Below are 20,346 nucleotides of genomic sequence, written 5' to 3' on the forward strand. Positions count from 1 at the left end.
TGGTTTCCTTTTCCCAGCCTAATTTCAGCGCTTGCAGCTGACAAGGGGTCAAATCCACTGATCACAGGGATTCTGGGTGGAACACCTGGAGTCCTCCCGCAGGTCCTGTCTGGCCACCCTCTTGCTGAGGGTCTATTAGAGGCTGGGAGCTTTTCCTTCACAGTGGTGAAAAGAGTGTCTTTGGGCTAAATCATAACTGGGAGTTATGGCTGAATTCTGACAAAGCAAGGCCTGACAAAGCAAAGATGAAGTTCTGACTTAACTGGAGCCTAAGGAAATATGATTTCACTTTAAGTAAGTCTCTCTCTGTCTCTTTTGTGTACACACAATTCCAATGTAAGTGATTTCATCTTTCAAAGCTGAAGGTCAGCCATTTCAACATGGTATTTTTTCCACTGGGTGTCATAGTTTCTGGTCTCCTGGCAGATCTGTACCATCAACATCCTAAATAAACCACAAAAGCAAGGCAATTTGAACTCATTGGACGCTTTTATTTTAATGTAGCACCCAGCTTCATATCACATAGATTTTTCAAAATTAGATGGGCATAGTATAGAACACTATACATTTTGCAGCTTACCATGGGGACAGTCTGCAGCTGTGAAAACAAATTACTTAAATCTGGCTATCTAATTTATAAGTTAAAATTCAAATATATAATAGCCTTGGGGCATTTTTTTAGGTTAACAACCATAATGCTTGCAATACAACTTCTTTGTATCAAAAAATCAGTAACAGAGTAAAACATAATGCATATGTTCATAGCACATATCAAGATAGCTGAAAAAAGCTTCAAAATACATTGTCTCTTTTCAAAGATACTAAATCACTAAGATTTACTTTTTTTCCTGAAAAAAAAAAATTTACTCTTTAGTCAGTAAAATATGCGGCTTCATGAACCCGTGTGGTTTCTTGTCTAAGACTGTGTATGTTGAAGACTGAAAGGCTGATGGTACTGGAAAATGGACATCCCTCATTTCCCAGCTAGCAACTTTTACAGGATCTCTGCATCCTGAGTTGGAAGCTCAGCTGGGAGGAAAGCAACTTATGCACCACCAACAGGCAATTTTCACATTATGCCCATCCTAAATGCTTTCCATGAAGGTTTCCAAATCCCAGCCATCTCTCTGTGGTCATTTTACCATGCACAGCCTCATCACCCTACACTGACTAGCCTTGGCAGTGTTGTAGAATCAGAGACTGGTTTGGATAGGAAGTGATCATGAAGATCATCTAGTTCCAACCCCCCTTGCTATGGACAGGGACACCTTTCACTGTTCAGGTTGCTCAGAGCCCCATCCAACCTGGCCCTGAACACTTCAAGGGATGGGGCAGCCACAATTTGCCTGGCAACCTTTTGCAGTATCTCACCACCTTCACAGTAAAGAGTTTCCTCCTTATATCTAATCCAAACCTGTCTACTTTCAGTTTGAAGCCAATCCCCGTTGTCCTATCACTACATGCTCTTACAGAAAGTCCCTCTCCAGCTCTCTTGTAGCACCTATAGGTACTGAAAGGTGCTATGAGGTCTCCTCAGAGCCTTCTCTTCTCCAGGCTGAACAACCTGAAGTCAGCCTGTCTTTACAGGAGAGGTGCTCCAGCCCTCTGATCATCTGTCAAATTGGAACTGTCTGGGTAATAGCCAAACAAATTCCTCTCCCTGATGTGGATACAGAATTTCCAACAGGAGAAAGACTGCCATGCAGTCTGAAGATAATATTTTGACTTTAACAGGATATCCAACAATTTAACAGTAACAAGGCTGCCTTGACTAAACACACTTTTGTTACATCACCAAAACTCTCTGGAAGAGCAAATTAAGGACTTTCCAGAAATGTCTGGAAAGTCCTTAATTAAGGAGTTTCCACTGCATCCTAGTATAATATTAATAACTAGGAGAAGGACATTGATCCTTAAGGATTAATGTGTGTTCACAGGTAGTTTGTTTAATAAAGGAATGCCTCAGAAATGGGAACTGTTTGCCTTGCTTAATTACCAGGTCATTATTTATTTTGAAAGGCTCAAATAAAAATGGCTTATCTACAAAGGCAATCAGTCACTACACTTAGCTGGGCATTTTTCTTTTTTTCAGCACAGAATTACCATAGATTGAAACAAATATAGGTATCAGGTGATATGAATGACCCATAAAGAAATGCATGAACAAAAGGAATACATGTGAATGCACACTTACACACACACACTGAGGAAGATCCTTATCTGCACTTCCTAGCCCTGTTCTGTAGGCAAAAATATTTATTTGCCCACTGAAGACCTGAGAAGGGGCACCAGGCTCATGGTCAGCACATCCTCTCAGATGCAAGGATGCCGTGCTCCTGTTCCCACTTATCCTCTCTTGCTGGGCATGTTGTGCTCTGCCCAAGTACCTAGAGAAACCAGAAACTGAGGACAGTGAGAACTGATGCATGGGAATGTGATCTCACTCCTTCAGCAGGCTGGCAGCTGGGGCAGGCAGTCCTTAGTTGCTGTTCTGCATCAGGGATGTCAGGGGCTTAAAGCTGAACACTCACCTGTAGCTCAAGAAAGTACCCTGAACGTTAAGCCTGTGAGGTCTCCCTTTCTGACCAAATGGTTTTGGATGTAGGAGCATCTCCAATGCAAAGTTTGAGAAAGTAAAGGTTTCTGAAAGAAATTATGATTTTGCTCCACCTACATTTTTCTAAAGAAAAAGTAATTTTGAAGAAAGTCTGTAATACTGGATTTAGATGTGAATTTGGACCAGCCAGAGCCTGCTAACAGTAGCCATAAACACGGCTGTATGGAGCAACTGGCAGAAGCACTGTCACAGATAGCTTCATGATGCCTTCTCCTCTCCTCAAAATGCTAACAGCTTCCCAAGAACAGACACATTTTTTTCATTTTGTGTGGGCTATCATAAATGCTTAACCATTGAGACATACAGAAGGGTAACCTCCTGCATCATATGTATAACACATCAACACCTCTCCTCGAATATTTCACTTTGCTGATGTGTGGTGTATCGTCATCATGGCTGATATTTCACCAAAAAGAATACAACTCACATTCTAGTCATTGAAGCTGAGTGGAGTATTTGATTGCAACGCTAAAAGGCAGGGATTGCTAAATACTTTTATTTATTAATCCAGCGGTAAAGTAACAGCCAAGCAAGTATTTCATTGTCGGCTAAGCAAGTAACATAATTTCCAGTACATGAAAAGAACTCCTGGATTTTAGAAGGGAGACATTTGAAAAAGACAGTATAAAGCAGACTCTTCCACTCTTCCCTTGAAGAGTGTCTAGTCCATGAATAACTAGGTGAAATAAATGGGAGACTATTTCAAAGGAAGCTCCTTTCAAACATGAAAAAGTCCTCTACTGCCTTAAAAATGCAATGTACACACTTTTGTAATAACTTAAAAGCCTTCCTTAAAAAATTACCCATAAAACAAAAAACAAGTGTGCCATATAATTATTTCCTATGAAGCAGTTAGGTCTTATTATCCAAATTACAATGTATGAACAAAAAAGCAAACAGGGCGAGCACTTAACCTCATTAAATCTCAGGAATGACTCAGTAGTATTATGAACAAATGAAATAAATGATGACAAATTTTCAGCAATACCACTGTTAGCAAGAGGGCAGTGGCTCTTTTGCAGATTCCCAGAAAAGCTTGCATTCCTCACATTTTGTCACTGACCAGGAATGACCATCTGACCCCAGCTATGCAACAGCCACATGAGAGAAGTCCCAAATCCAGAAGAACAGTTGTTGCTTGTTGACACAGTGATCTTTAGTTGAATCAAAACTAGCACATTACAAAAAGAGACTTTCAGTAACAATTCTGCTAATGCTCACTATCACCTGCAGATTTCTGGATTCTCGTCCCCCTTCCACATTCCTTTCAGCAAAAGTAGACTGTTTTCTTACCACTTTAAACACTCCCAGTGATGCCTTTCTTATCTCTCAACAAAACTTTTTGCTGCTCTGGTGCCCTCTGATATGCCACGGCAGCCATTCCACGACGCACCCCAAGGAGACGTTACGCTGCTTCAAACCTGCTTCTCCTTCCTCTCAGCCCCAGGACTATCCTACAGCTACGGGGAGCAAGCATCACAGTCACAAGGGTGAGAAAATTGCTGCACCTTTCTGCAAGGCAACCACATACACTTAAATCAGGTCAGTGAGACACGTGCAGGGTCATGTTTAAGGTGGACAACAGGTATAACATCCCCTTGCAGTAAAGCACACCATACCCATGGTGGGAGTAGGGTTGACATTTATTATGTCTGAAGTCAGCCAATCCAAGAGTATTGCCCCAAGAAATACTGCAACATTCATTAGCCAGCTTCCACTGTAAGAATCGAGACCAAAGCCACCACTGCAGCCACAGAAAACTCCCTACAGGATTCAGCTGGCCCTGGATCAAATGCAGGTTAAAGATTAATCTTTGCTTCTTCCTTTAGAAAACAGATGGGCATTAGCAGTTTTCTCCTATCAGTAGCATCTCCACTGATGTGCAAAGGAACCTTAACAAAAGTCTGCTGTAAAAGGCAATTACTTCCATCTCACATTTTATAGCCTCATACATAACACTTCTGCTATCTTCCCTCTTCTGGAAGTACAGTTCTTATACACATCCTTAAAACAAATCAGCAGCTATTAAGACAACAAAGCAGACTAATACAAATGTACATAGAATAGCTTTTATAAAAATGCCCTGAATGCATTTTTAACCTCTTGTTAGAAATACACTGTTGGTTAAAGGAAAAAAAGAAAAGAAAAAAGCTATACACCAGCCATCTCAAACATGCTAAAAGAATGCAGAGACACTGGTAGATGCAAGCAAGTGCTCAAATACTGGTGATTAGAAACAGCTGTAGCTCAAAAAGATTTCTTTTTCCTAATTTCCAAAATAATTATATTTTTTTATTTTTTACTGTTCTCTTATATGACTTGAACTAATAAAATACAAGTTCTCTAACATTAAAATACATCCGTGATTGCATAATAAACAGTACTAAGAAAATAATTATTTGACATGTGATTGAGGATAAAGATTCTGTACATCTTGCAAGTTCTATTCCTGTGGTATGTTAAATCCACAGATACTCTACAATGATACAATCCTACAGGAATCAGTAACATCCAGAAGCACATATCAGAGTATGAGTTTTCAATTTAAGCAAGAATTCAGGAATGCTGTACCTCTTAATGATCAGGGCAGGAGGTGCTGCCAAAATGCATATAAATCAGGAATTCTTTACATAAATAAAATACTCTCAGGTTATTCATTTCAGTGATAAACTGCATTTACACATTAGGCTGGGAAGGGGGAGGAAAGAAGGCAAAGCATCCCCCACTCGGAAATATTCCACAGCCAGATATTTGTTTTCTGTACCTTCCTCACCAGCAAAGGCAAAATGTGTGTAACAGGGCAAAGAGAGACCCAGCAAGGCCAGTCCTCCCCACTGCCTTGGCAGACACCCTGCTCAGCTGCACAGAACTTCTCTCCTTGCAAGGCTGCTGGACACTGCTCTGCTCCTGCTCGTGCACAGCCACGCAGGAAGTCACAGGACGGTGACAGGACGAAGCTGCTCCAGCTGCGTTTCCAAGGCAATGCGCTCCTTGTGAACCTCCTGCGGGAGGAGAGGTGTGTTAGAACTTTGGGGATGCTCGCGTGCAGCAGCCTGCTCCAGGAAAGGGCAGCCAGGTAGGCTCTCACTGACCTCCCATGAAAGGGCTCCCTGCCAGTGTGGGAGCTGGGCTGGACTGCAACTCCTCCAGGGTCTGCTTCCCCATCTGGGCAGGCTCAGAGCCCAGAGTGCACTCCCCCTGAGCCTCAGTGCAAAATGTGCCTGAGGAGTACCCATCAAGTCCTCTGGTCTCCATTAAAACAGCAGAGCTCTGCTCTGTCAGAAAGCTTCCAGACACCGATACAATTTGAAGGACAAGTTCAGTTTTCTTCTCTTTTGTGAACTTAGACAAACTTCTCTGTCTTTTTCTGCTGCAAAATACAGGTAACAGCACTGGCCTGCTGAAGATGGAAGCAAATAAGACCTGACCCAAGGAATGATCAGGTCTTTTAATGAGAGCAATGTGCTCTCATTAAAAGCTTTCATCTTTGTGCTTATTTCAACTACTGTCCTATATTTGCTCTGTTTTCAGTGCTGCTGGAGGTGACATGTAACTGATTGCAGGGAGCTTTGTCACTTTTTCAATGCATTCCTTACCTTCAGCTGCTGCTGGAGCTCACTGTTCAACCTGGCCAGCACAGCATTGGCTTCTTTGTTTTTTCGTATAGCAGTCTGAATAGCCCTTTTCTGCTTGGAAGACTGTCTGCCAGACAGATAAATACAAGACATTTCAATTAAGAGTCTCAGCACTGGCTGATGCCAGAAGAGCAGCCACCCATTCTGCATAACTCTCTGCACCCTGGACTATTCATCAAAGACAACATATAAACTACAGATTTAAGAGAAGAAAAATGTAACACTGAAATAAGATGACTGAATCAGGTGGAATATTTGAAACTTGTTAACCTGAATGATAGAAATATTTTAGGCTGTCTCAATTATTTCAAAATCACTGCATTCTCATTGAGCTTAAGAATGATCCCTGCATAGCTATGCTTATTGCAGTATCTTTGCATTAGCTGTTTTCAGAGACTTGTAGAGTTTAAAGAGCCAAGAGAGGTTAACAGAAAATACAAAAATCATTCTATACAGAAAGAAAGGACATTGGCATGAAAATTCAGTCTCAGAGTTTTGCTGACTCTGATGTTTCTTTACTTCAAAAATTAATACTTTTATTCAAAGCAGTCATTTCCACCAAAACCATCTGACATCACAAACGGGAAGATGACTGATTGACTTCCCTCAGCTCTTTTGCCGCTAAAATAAAGGATGTACCTTTTTTATTTTAAGAATTAATTTTATTAATTAAGAATTTTTATTGCTTCATAGCCTGTGGTAACTGATCTGGAGGAAATGACAGCTATGCAGACAGGTATAAAAAGAGACAGCTGTAGATAAGGACCAACGTATTCAAAGCAAGAGAGATAACAACAGCAAAGAAGAAAGAAAATACAGAAAATACTGACTGAATATCCAAGCCCCTTTCCAAATAAATTATTTTAAAGTTTTACATGAGGAAACAAGAGCTCTTTAATGCCAGATTTGATCTAAAACAGATGCTCTATTCAAATATGGTCCAGGAGCACACAGTCCCCATTAGCTCTTCTCTCTTAACAGAGCTGTTGACACTGATTTTTGCAATAGACTCTCTCTCAGCATGGTGACAGGACTTTATGCTGTTATCTTCCAGTGAACTGTCAGTTTTCTGCTTCACTATTTTCCTGCAAACTACTTTCCATAGGCTATAAAGTAATAAATTACAGGAAAAGAAAAAAAAAAAACAACAGGGCAATATATGTCTGTGGCCATTTTAACATTTTAGGAAAGATATAGACAAGACAGGATTGAGATGTTAACAAATGCTGTTATCTTTCAACCACTATGGAATAGTCACTCCCAAAGCACAAAATAGTACTTTAAAAGCATCCTAGGAGCCTTATTACTTATTCTAATCTCCAATTATGCAGCACAGATTCAGTCTACTGATAAACAGTCTGCTAAGAAACACTCAATTGATTTGGGCAGCTTGATTTTGTTTCAGACTGAATCAGATGTCTTTTGCAAGGCCCTGGGTGATGGTGGGGTATAATGTTTGCACAGTGCTTCAGCTGAGGGAGATGCACAGACCCAAAAGGATTTCAAGTGGCTTTGCTTACCACTGGTACAGCCCCTTCTCCACCACTATTAAATACACATAGAGTGAAATCCCTGTAAGTCAGCTGACAGCTCTGACAGCTGTATTTACAAGAGCAAACAACACACGTTGGGTTTGGCCATTATCAGAGTGGTCTGTGGCTTGTCTCACACCAGTGACAAGCCCATTTCCAACATGCCTCACAATGAAGAAATATCACAAGGATATGACCAACATCAAGCATTTCATGACTCAGCTTCCTGGGCATTTATTTGGTCATATCTGTCCACATGAAGGAGCAAAATTCCAGAAGACCCATGCAAGGCAGAAACACGCACCCTCACACATAAAACAAGTTGTGTTAGAGATGGTTAAATAGCTAGGCTTGCTCCTCAGTCATGTCTACCAGATACAGAACTAGGACACCTTTGAAGAGGTTATCTACCTATCAAATACCACTGACAGTCACTACAGGCTTAGTCTGCATTTGAGAAGACTGATGTAGATTTCAGAGACCCGTGTCCTGTGACGCATTCTCAGAAACAGAACTATTAAGCACAAAATTACACAAAGAGCAAACCCTGCTCCATCAGATCTCATGCTGCAGTTTGGCATGCTTGGTACAGGTTTTTACTTTTGGACTGGGAGGTGAGGCTTGACTGCTGGCAGGGAAGAAGTCACATTTATAGTGGGAGAAAGCTCGGGGGTCTCCAGCCCTTGTGCCTCCGTCCGGAGTTTCCTGCGCGCGGGTTTGGAGGGTGGTTGAGCAAGAACAACCTCCTGAAAGGAAAAAGCACAGCAACATTAAGTCAGGCCATATGTGTCCCATCATTAAGCTGGAGAATACTTGTGTCACATAAATTGCTGACAGCTGGTTAAGATTTCATAATTTAAAGACATACAGAGCATAATTCCAATTTGGTAATAGCCTCTCAGGTTTCTGACTTTGAAAAAGGAACAATAACTCCTGCAATCCCTTCATGAATGAAAGAGTGTTTTGCCTTCATCTGGATGACAGGCTCTTCTCAACTGGGTTGTACAGCTTAGTGTGCATTGGGTGGAGGTGGAGGGAGGGGTATAAACACATGTACTAGCCCCCAGTTGACCCAAAAGCATTAAAAACAGAGCAAGATTTATTTTTGACTATGCTCAGTTGGAAAGAATCAATAATTAATCACTTGCATCCCAACTTACTGCCTCACACGTCTGGCACAGAGCCTCTCCCTTCTCCCCTCCTCTCTTACATGAAGGAACACTGAATATAGTTTTGAAATACAAATACATTAAATTATCCATGCAAAATTAACATGTTGAAGTATAGAAGGTCAGCTATTTCTCTTGATTAGTTACATCAGAGAAATAGTCTGTGTTGCCTAGGTAAAGCAGAGTCTTGGATTTTTATGACTTCAGTGGTAAGAAGTGTTTTCATTATTATAAATTAAGATATCCTTTATTTTGCAATGAGAAGTAGTTTTACCACCATACAGCTGATTTAAATTATAAATATAAATGTGTCCTCTTCAGTGCATTTTATTATTAGATCTATTTCACAAGGGATAAAGCTATTACTGTTTGTTTCATGAATGAGAAAGCTAGGACTAAAAAGCTGAATTGATTTGAGACACATTTTTTCAGCATCAAAGACAAAACCAGTGATTAAATTTCACTATCACACATTTTACTGGCTACTGTGTTTTTGCCAAATGTAAATAAAATAAGAAAAAAAAATAATGGGGAAACATTTAATGACAAAGCAATTACAATTAAAAAAACCAACACTGTAGTAAGCAGCCTGACTCACAAGAAGAGACTACTATGAGTGATACAAAATGTAACCAATGTAAGACCAGCAATCATTCATATTAGAAGGGTTGCAATTATAAAAATAATTTGAATTATAAGGAAAAAGGTCTAAACATTAAAAAAGAGTTTTGTAATTACTGAAAGAAAATCTAAAAATATTATCAGATGTTCTGATCAGGATGTCAGCACATCATGACTGCACAGATCTCTGGTAATGCCGTGCTCTGAAATCCTCTGCACAGGCACAGCTCCCTGCAAACACAACCCATACAGCAAGGGAGGAACTTGAATATGCCTTCCACAACTATAATGCCAAACACACAATGCCAGTCTACCTCAAACTGCCCAAACCCTACCAAATCCACAGGATAATTCCCTCTTCCCTTTCAAACACAATACTGTAAGCAATGGTCCAAGCAGATCCCTTGGCAGGGGCTCTTTGGCTGGCTGCTGCTGCACCAGGCTTTGGAAGGTGGCTCAGCAGGGCAACAACCACCTGCCTCCCACACCCCACAGCCTGGGGCTTCGCTGCATTTTAGGGAACCAGGTGGGATGAGGGTGAGCATGAGGTAGGAGGACCACAAGGACTTCATTTCCCCAGCAGGTCTACAAAGCATAGCAAGGAAAAAGCAGGGCCAGGCTAGAAGTAGCATATGATAAGCACAAGCAGAGCAAGGACACTGCCCAGAAAGCACTGTCTCATACAAAACATGACTACACTGGATTTTTGTCTGTGCCACATGTTACACTAAGAAGTGTGATGGTGCTCCCTGGGAAAGTTACATCCAGCACCTGCCAAAAGTTCTTGGCTGGGCTAAGTAAATGTCTTGCAGGTGTTCTCTGGCTGCAGGAGGGGCCAGAATGGGGAGGATCTGTATTTGCCCCCTATCCAAAGCTGTTCTGGCTGGGGCTGGTAGAAGGAGGTCGTCAGAGCATGATCAGAAGAGGGAAGATGCTCACAGCCACTGCTAAGGCCACTCCATCCCTAAGCAAGGCCCTTTGAAGTGTGCTGTTTTAATTTCAGTGCTTACTTTTTACAAATGACAGGTTCATAAAAAAACATATTAGAAACTGCACATCTTGTGCAAATCCCTTCCAGTCTGCGTACATTTAGTGGCAGATCCTGACCTCTAGCAAACTGGTGCTTACATCAAAATCAAATCCTCAATAACTGAAACCAAGAAGTGCATCACAATTTGGAGGAACTGTAGTGAGACAGGGCTAGAGTACAATCAAACTCTTTTTTGTTTTCCCTAAGGCTCCACAAGCCCCTATTGATTTGAAATAAATGGCAAGCTGCCACTCTCAAAGCACGTGCATCAATGTGTACATATTAAGAGGTTTCTTAATGATTTATGTGAGTTGATGTCACATATGGTCACACTTCTCTCCAGTGTCTTGACCTCCAGAGAAGGTAAACATGTAAAAACATAACCCTAACCCTCTGTTTAACTGCTTTTAAACTTAACCACATTTGTTGATGAAGGCAAATCACTCCATAATGGTACAATGTGTGCAGATCTCACCTTTTTTGCTGAACTGTTTTCTTCTGCCTGTGATGGGGGTCTGTTCACCTGAGGATGTAATTCAACCTCAGATGGTTGCTCTGTCTGCAACAACAAATCAGTCATTGCTATATCCAGAAAATGACTAGCAGTCACATACAATAAAGTCAATGAAAGGAAATGTTACACACAAAAGAAAAGTTACTTTAACAATTCAACAGTAGGGAAAATGGAGACCTAGAGTGACAGCTGAATGGATGACATATGTCTTTTGCAGATTTTTAATGAAACCATACTCTTGCATTTTTTTGTGCTGGGAAAATGGGAGAAAAGTTTTTTTAATGAAGCATTAGGAACCATGTCTCTGGATGTAAACAATCTAGTACCCAGAATTTCTTCTAGAATTACCATTATGGCCTAAATACTGTGAGAAAAACTAGGACAGTAAAAAACGCTATTAAGACCTTGGACCTGTCTATAAAGACCTGTCACCTTATTATCACCTGAAACTAATGAAAATTAATAGGCGTAAGCCTCTGTCTTTGAAGTGTGTGAGGCTGGAGTGGCAAAGCCAGAATCGTAGCAAAAATTCCAGCAAAGCTACTGAAAACGCAAGTCATGAAAAAGCAGACAAGTCTTCCCTCCTCCCTTCTCACATTTCAAACAGAAACCCAGCAGAAAACTCACCACCCAGATCTGCAAAACCACCACCCAACGGCAAAACAAAACACCTGATTCCCAAAATATCTGACTGAGAAGCAAATTAAAGCAGAGGATTAATCACTTGCTTTGCCTCTCATGAAAGTTTTTTGCACCTTTTGATTTCCTCCACCAGGACAGGGCACAGCACCGGGCAGGGTGGCAGGATTTAGAACTGCCTGTCCCCAGGTGCACAGCAGCAAACATGGTATTATAAACATGGTGTGGCTGTTTTCTGTCCAGAACATAGGGCTGGCTCTCCAAGATGGGGAAGGCAGGCAGGAGCAGGAGGCTGAGGCCACTTGGCACTGACAGACAGCCTCTTCTCCTCTTTCCCAGCCTCTGCCAAGTTGGAGCCAGGCTGGCAATGGCCCCCAGGCAGCAGGGGCAACCTGCCATCCTGCTCTGTTCCCAATGAGGCTCATTTCTACACAGGTGAAAGTCTGTGTTTAAAACCAAGTCAAAGGCAAACCTCAAACCTTTAAGGGGCCAGGATTTTAGTCGTAATAACAATCTGTTGCAGACCAAAGAACCTAACTCGCTCTTGCCAACAGGTTTCTGCATAGGCCCACCAAGCTCTGTAGCAGTCACAAGTTTCCAAGTGCTTAACTGTAAGTTAAATAAAAACAACAGAAAGCACTGAATTTGGTATATTTAAAAAGGAGGAACTTTTCCATAGCATTTTTATTTCTTCCGTAACAGACACAATAAGAGCTGTACAGAAAGGCGCAGGGTAAATGTGGTTCTGTGGTACTGCTTTTCTCCAACCATACAGCATCAAACGTGAGCACAGAGGAGGAAGTCTTGAAACCAGTTTTTTAAAAACACACGTGAAGTTCCTCAGAAGAGAGGGAAGAGAAGGACTGACAAGATTTCTCTCCCACTGACAAGATTTCTCTCCCACCCCTTTTTTAAGCGTGCTACATCTGTAGTGTTACCTGATGGTTAAAAACCCCCAAAGATCCCTTCACACTGTAATATTTCCAGTATTTGAATATGAATATCTTAATTATTTAAAATTTTAATAACTACTGGATGCTAACATTTGAATTTTGAAAAGCTTTTTATATATTGAAGGGCTTCCTCTGTAAATGTAGATTTCTGGTGAAATAGAGTAAAATGGAAAAAAGCAATTTTTTTGTGCGTCTATAAAAATCAAAGACCTTTAAACATCCATTGAATGCAACAGAATATTTTCTTTATCAGCAAGCTGAATAGCCCATAACCTCCCTGATTTCTACAATAGGTTTTTATATATTTGAAAGAAATGAAGGCTCTAAGCACTGCTAACAGTAGCCTAGCAAAGTCCACAAGGGTTTCATGAATGATTTGGGGATGGCAAAGCTCAAATAATTAACAGAACCACACAGTAAGTTTGGGCCACATCGATTTGACAACCCATTCATTCATTTAGGGACAGCAAGAGTAAATCCAGCCCTTCAGTGAGATATGTAACACACATACTATAAAGTCCTCATGATATAGCTTTGCTGCACAACAGAACAGTGCCAGGGTTCAGGAAAGAGAGGTTTTAATTACCCTTTAGTGACAGGGAGCACTAGATACCTGCCTTAACCAGGCAGGCAGGCAGTTTCTGGTGCTCACAGTCTTGTTGGAGTCTACAGTAAACCTTGCATCAAATGCAAGAATATATTAACTTATTCCACAGAATGGAGAGGAAAAAAAAACCTGATCAACTCTATGTTATTTATGCATAGATAAAAAATGCAGCTTTTGAAGAACTAGTTTATTCCAACAGTGTAGAAGTAACTGAACAGATTGGTTTTCTATTATGTCAGTTTCAAATAATCAGAAACATTGAAATCACGGTCAGATAAGGGACCTATAGAGGAAAGAAAATAAAAAAAAAAAAAAACAGAACACAAACTTTTGCAGAAACATCCTTTTTTTTCCCTTTTTTTTTTTTTTTTTCCTTTGTTTTAATGGTCTCATTTCAGGAAACTACTGTTTTAAACCAAAGGGAACTGGAAAGGAAAAGAAAGGGTAAACCTTGTGTTCTAGTGAAAGCAAATACAAATCACAGTGAAAATGTCAAAAAGGGTAAGATTTCAAGATTTGTGAGAGCAGGACATGTTTTGCGAGCTGGGTGCTGTGATGTGTCTGCCAGGGCCAGCCTGCAGCCCATGCTCAGGGCTGTGGTACCCGCTGGCTGCGGCTGGGTCACTGGGTTGGCCAGGTCTCCCTGCCAGGACATGCAGATGGCAAAGTTCGGCAGCCAGCGGTGCAGGGGCAGGTAAAAATAAAGAAATAGCTACATCCGACCAAAAAAAGAAAAAAAAAAAAGCCAAACAAATACCCAAAAAAAAAAAAAAAATCCCCTAGTTCTGGTGATGCAGCTCCTGCATAATGAATAAAACCAAGTGACTGCCGTGTCCCTAAACTGCCACCTAGTGGCACGTGGGACAGGACACTTCTGAGTGCTTGGCACATGCTTCGTGCATCCCTGCAAAGGTTTGCTGATGCAGCCGACCCAACAAAGTCCTCTCAGAAAGGCTTTGTGAATATATCTGCAAGCTGATGCGTCCCCCCACGGTCCCCACACAGATTTTAAAGGAAAAAATAACTCCTGCTTTCTCTTTTGGCAGAGAAGGATTCTTCGCAGATTTCCTTCACTGATTTGGATGTGGGGTATTTGTAGCCTGTGGGTATTGGGCAGAGAGAACCTGACTCAGCAGTAGTCTGGTCCTCTAGTGGAGTACAAGGAAAAGGATGTCCTTCAGAAGCAGCTGAAGTGAATTCCCTATAGTTCTTCATCATTTTAATACCATGCTTAGCATAGTCTGCCCACAACTCATTCAGAAACATGGCAATAAATTACCTCCCTCCAATCACAGAAATGTCTTACATTTTCACACATCTTGGCACAATTATTTTTGGGTTTAAATTCTTCACCATTGGTTTATTAAATATAAATTATGCACTATGGTCTTCCAAGGGAAACTCCATTTATGGTAGTGTAGAAGTGCTTTGATGGAGGGTGTCTCACATCCTGAAAATGCTGCTGTGCTGGTTGGTATGGCTGGGAACACATACAGGTTTACAGGAGATGGGCAAAGAATATCCTGGTCATCTGCACTGCTTATAGTGCATTGCAGAGTCTGCAGACCAGGCCTATGGGTATCTTGATTTTGGGAAGCAGGGTAAGAAACCACAGAAAAGAGCAAGAGAGTGCTCTATTCCCAATCTCCTGAAGAGAATCTCTTTGCAGAGAGCAGTCCAGTTACATTAGCAGACAGTGTCTCCTGTTTCCTTAGCACGGTCTTGACTTTTCTAGGAATAGCCATACCCTTCTCATTCTTCCAGGCAGAAGGTAGAACTGGCCAACAAAGTTTCTGTGCAATGGCCACAGATAGAGCCCAAACTGCAGCCTATGGCCAAAACTGAGCATTAGAACAAATAACTCCTCATCGTTAAGAAGAGTATTAGGAGTTGCAAATGCTCATTATTTCATCGCATGATCCCTGACCAGCCATTGATAATCTCCTCACTGCTCCATGTGACGATACTTAACAGTACCTTTCTACAAGAATATGTAATGCTCACTCAAGCACTGAGTGCTTCAAAAGCCTCAGATGAAAAATTTCATAACTGTAAGAGAACACAATATCTTAACAACTGGTTCTTCACTTACATTTCCAGTTCTTTCCAGTTCAGTGCTGGATTACATGTAGATTACACACCCACTTTTCAAGACAATCCGTAACTGATCTTCCAGAACAGAAGATCTACACCAAGCTTTCGTAATTTCTGTTACCTGATAGCCTTTTCTCAAGAGGTCAAGTATATATATTCAATCATTGCCACAATTCAATTTCGCCCACATTTATGCTCCAGGCTAACTTTACACATGGAAATAGTCCCATTGTAGTCATTGGTACTACTCACAGAAATGAAATTCTCTTTGTGCATTCACTGGAGTAGCCCATAGTAATTACCTATATAGTGCCACTGCTTAGCTTTGCAAAAAAAGTGTTGAGAACAGCTTATCTGTAAGGAAAAGTAGGCTACTAAATATGCTTAACGCTCTGCATGTGCCCACTGCAATCTTCTATCATCTCTGCGTAAGTTCATTTAAGAGGTACTTTGCTCCTTTCTAAACACTCGTATTTTTGTGCTTAAAGCCAATTTCTGGGAAGTCAAGACATCTCAATTCCAGTTGCTGTGAGTCTCCTGCATCCCACACTGAATAATCAATTCTTTTTATTGCTTATTACAAAAACTGAAAAGAATGAAACAGAAAAAAAACCCCACAGGGATGCAAATGCAACAAGCTGCCAGGGTCTTAGTGTGCTGCCTGCTTTCTCAGCACCGTGCAGCCCTGAAGTTTTGATAAGCTTTTTCTTTCCCTGAGCTATCTGAGGGCTGGTGATAAGGTTGAGGAGAAAAGCAGTAAATACAAACAAATTGCTGCAATGTTCAGCTCATTCACAAGGAAAGAATAGGACCCAGATGGAAGCATTAACAATCTGTTTTAATACTTCAACTTCCACAAAACCAGATTAACGTAAGCTAGAAAGGCATATGGGCATTCCACTAGAGATACAGGCATTGGGTTCTTAGCTTCTTTCTTTGTTGTTATGATAAATGTGAAGCCAAATTAAAAAATTGTTACAACACATTTTAATTAAGATACTCGCCTTCTTCCACTCTTCCAGAAACCTCTTTTGAAAGGATTTTACAGCATCCATCAACTATTCCTCAAATTCAATTTTAACTGTGCTACTTTCCACCACTTCTTAAATTGCAATTTATTTTGTCTGGCTGTCTTAGATTTAATACATAATTTTCATGAGAGGAAGATAATCCATTTGTATTATATTAAAGTGGCAGATGGCAAAATCTTTCATGTTATAGAAGACTTTCAGTTTCATTACTGTTACATGCTTCTTCAGTACCTATTGCACGGCTTATACAACATATGTTATTCTGCAGCCAAAACCATGGAGATAATTAAAAAAAAAATCCCAACCTTTCCTTGCATGGCGGCTGTAAATGCAAGCTAAAATGTATTCCTTTCATTTAATATAAAATAGTTATTTGGGAGAGTACCACCATGTATAAAATTGCATGGTGCCAAAAGCAAAATTTTCACTTTTTTGTGGGGGTAATTTTTATTTATGTAACAGAAAAGTTCCTTCCTGTAAAATTCAAGGTGTCCTGCCAGCACTTGAAATTCCTCACATAATTTTACAGAATAAAGGAATGCCTGAGTATTTTCTCCAAACAACCTTGTAAGCAAGTCTGACCTCATCCTCCATGTGTCTCTGCTTAAGCCAAAGACACCAGTTGGGGGGGACACCTGGACCACCTCCCAGAACAGAGCCTGCACGTGGCCATCCTGCTCTGGAGACCCAGAGATCTCAGCAGGATGGATGCGAGTCCTTCCCCACCTCTTGGTCTCAGCATGGGCACGTGTAACTGATGGTTAAAAATCCAGCCTGAGCCACATTCGTGGCTCTCCACGGATTCAGCAGGACGTGGAGGTATGTTAGTAGACAACTTCTTGAAATGGGTCCCAGTTTTCACTTGCAATTCTGGATGATGAATGGCCAAAAAGCTTCAAGGAGCTATGAAGTATCAAGTAACATTTGGAGAGCAGAACATTTCATATGTTAAAAAGACTAATATCTTTGCTTTCCAACACCACCAGGGGCTGTGACTGGGCAGGGTGACCCACCCATCACCCCTCGCAGTGCTTCATTTCCAAGATTTCACCAAATCAATAACATCTAACATCTAATGATGGCCACTGAACTGAGAGCTGAATTCTGAGCTCATGTAACACAGTGAGATTTTAATCTTCAGAGCTGCACTGTATTCAGGGTACTTGAATGTGATAATGTTAACAGCTGCCTACCTACTCTACTTCACTTGAATGCTTTGCCTTCACCCATAATTTTTTCAGTGCCTGCCAAAACTGCCAGCATGGAATCAGTGGGAAAAACACATCCCAAGGTCTCCAGAAATAAAAGTGCAGCACAAACCACTGTGAATTTACAAAACCAACAGGCTTAAAATTGTGACTCTGGGAAAAGAGACCAGGAACATCAGTTTTTTCAGCCAAGATACACAGAGTTTTCTTCCAGTCCCACTGTTTTCAAATTCCCTTATACAGCACAAGCAGTATTGAAGATACGCCTTCATTGTTGCATGGGAAAGTACTGAAATACAGTAATTTAAATAAAGGAACACTGATATAATTGGGCAACACCGCAGATAGTTAGCTGATGTTGGCTAAAATCCTAAAGTTATATTTGCTTTTCAGTGTTCATCCATAATTCCTATTAACATAAATAGGTTACTAAATCTCCCAGAGAAAACAGCTGTGGTAAATTACTTCTGCAGGTTTAAAAGCCAACAGTAATAAAATACTATTTTGTTTTCCATTTAAAAAATAACAACAGGGGCTTATATGAAATGTGCATACATGCTTGGCTCCGGCAAAACGTTATTCATGAGCACCCAATGTTATTTTCTATCTGAAATCTGTGTCACTGCAAATTAGCTGCATAGCTATTGACTTCCTACCATGATCCCTGCACCTCCATGCTACATAAATTTTCTCTGTACAGCCCTGGATCTGCACAAAAGTTTTGGGGCCACCTTTATGCCATTTCTCCTTGATGACTTCAGTTCACTATCAAGTTAGGAACACAGGATAAGGAAAACTTACCCAAGCCACTGAACCCCATTCTCTACAAGCCCAGAAAAAAACCACAGTAGGTATCTCCAAAAGCTGCAGGTTATCTTTTCTATATACTACAGTACGCCATGGAAAATAAGCAGAGGTAAGGCACTGCCAGTATCCTAAGTCTGCAACAGCTTGTAGTATATTAAATATCAATGGCCAATAAAGTTGGAAAAACGATATGGATAAAATTATCCTTAAATCCAAGAAGCTACTGCAGACTTGCTAAATGTGAGATGTGCTACTAGAGATCACAGAAGGTGTCAGTGAAGTTACATACAGCCTTATGCACAAAAGGAAAACACTTCAAAATAACAAAAAAAACCAAACCCTCTCATCTATGCATAAGTGCTTTTTCATACATAATCTTTCCAAGAACTGTTTACAAAGTTGCGACAAAACTTGAATGACTTTTAATAGGAAAGCAGTATGAATTGATGAATCTAATACAAGAGTTCATTCTGCAATTCACAACATCTTACTGTAAACACCAACTAAAAAGGGCTTGGGGTGCAGAGAGGTATGGGCTGGAATTTGGGTTAAAAGATCATGAACTGATGATAGTTATGTATCCACGCTATTTAAACTGGCCTTTTGTCTATCTTTATTTATTCAGGTTATGTACAGTCACCATAGGGACCTCAGATAAAAGCATCACTGCATCAGAGAAGTGTCTGGTGAAAGCTCTGAAGAAACCTTAAGTACAGCTTATGGACTGATAGAAAGTCAGTAAAATGCTGACTTTGGCAATGGAGACACATCCTGAGAAGGAACTACCATAGCCTTTTAGAGGCCATCAAGAAAAAAGCGTTAAATCCACCAGCTCAAAAAACTGTCGTAGAAGTAAAAAGAGATGCAGTCACCACCTGTAAAGCTGTCTGCCCAGCAGAGGTGTGGAACAGCATGGGCTGGCAGCAGCAAGCTGAGCAGAGAAGCCAGCCCTGCTGCTATTTGCCATGAACTGGCCAGATCCTCACAGCATCCCAAGACTCAAGCCTGCCACAGTAAGCCTGTGCATCCCCTAAGCTGTGAAGTCATGGCCACAACAGCATCAGCTGTATCACCTTGTGCTCTGCTCACCCAGTGATACAGTCCTTGCCCTCATAATTCAGCTTCCTGGACTATGGAAGCAGAGTTGGATGTGGACATCACGGAGGAAATTTGTGATATGAGTAGAGATGTTTGGCACGCTCTGAGTAACGAGTGATTCAGAAACTTACCAAGGCGGATTATCTTGGAGGTTCTGACAGGAAAAATAATGTTTTCCTAAAGGCTGAAATAAATTCTACTAAAAAGCACTGCAACATAGGAGCAAAGTCAAGGTGCCACTTCTATATTCTGCTTTCTATATTCTGGATTAGTGATCCACTGAAATGTAACACCTACCCCTGGGTACCTCTCTGTTATGCACTTTGGTCTTTACATCCCATGAGCCCTTTAATCTCACTCTGAAGAGCCAACTGGTTCAATCTGCTTCTCAGTCATCCATAGAAAACCACAGACCTCAGAAAAAAATTATATCCTTCTCCTCCTCCATCAACTGATTTCCAAAGCTGAGCCAAAATAACCATATCATGAGCATACTTATAAGGTGCACAGCCACCTGAAATATGCAGGGTTTGCTTCACTTACAAGCTACATTTGTCATTAACAGTGCTTAACTGCAGGCATACAGCAAAATAACACTAAAGAATGATTTTCAATAACATTGTTGAAAAATAGGTTAAAACAGAAATTTAAGGAAAGTTTGGTAAATCTTGAAACAAGAAAAAGCTGAATATGCAATTTCAGCCTCATGGCTTTTTTTTCTTCAGGTCTTGATCCTGTCTCAGCTTTGAAAACAGATCCCTTCCTCTAACTTCTCTGTGCTCTTTAAATCA

At 40.8% G+C, this 20,346-nt stretch overlaps 1 protein-coding gene across 1 annotated transcript in view; it reads right to left on the reverse strand.

Annotated features, from left to right (window-relative positions):
* Positions 1–470: 470 nt before the first annotated feature.
* REPS2 (RALBP1 associated Eps domain containing 2) overlaps positions 471–20,346 on the reverse strand; it is a 95,877-nt gene continuing 76,001 nt past the window's right edge. Inside the window, exons 15-18 of the mRNA XM_053970170.1 lie at positions 11,080–11,163; positions 8,385–8,530; positions 6,214–6,319; positions 471–5,619 (exon numbers count right to left, since the gene is read on the reverse strand). Of these exons, the coding sequence (XP_053826145.1) occupies positions 5,551–5,619; positions 6,214–6,319; positions 8,385–8,530; positions 11,080–11,163 (405 nt within the window). The 3' untranslated portion in view covers positions 471–5,550. The remainder of the gene's footprint in view (positions 5,620–6,213; positions 6,320–8,384; positions 8,531–11,079; positions 11,164–20,346) is intronic.

Source organism: Vidua macroura, chromosome 2, assembly GCF_024509145.1.
Source record: "Vidua macroura isolate BioBank_ID:100142 chromosome 2, ASM2450914v1, whole genome shotgun sequence".
NCBI lineage: Eukaryota > Metazoa > Chordata > Aves > Passeriformes > Viduidae > Vidua > Vidua macroura.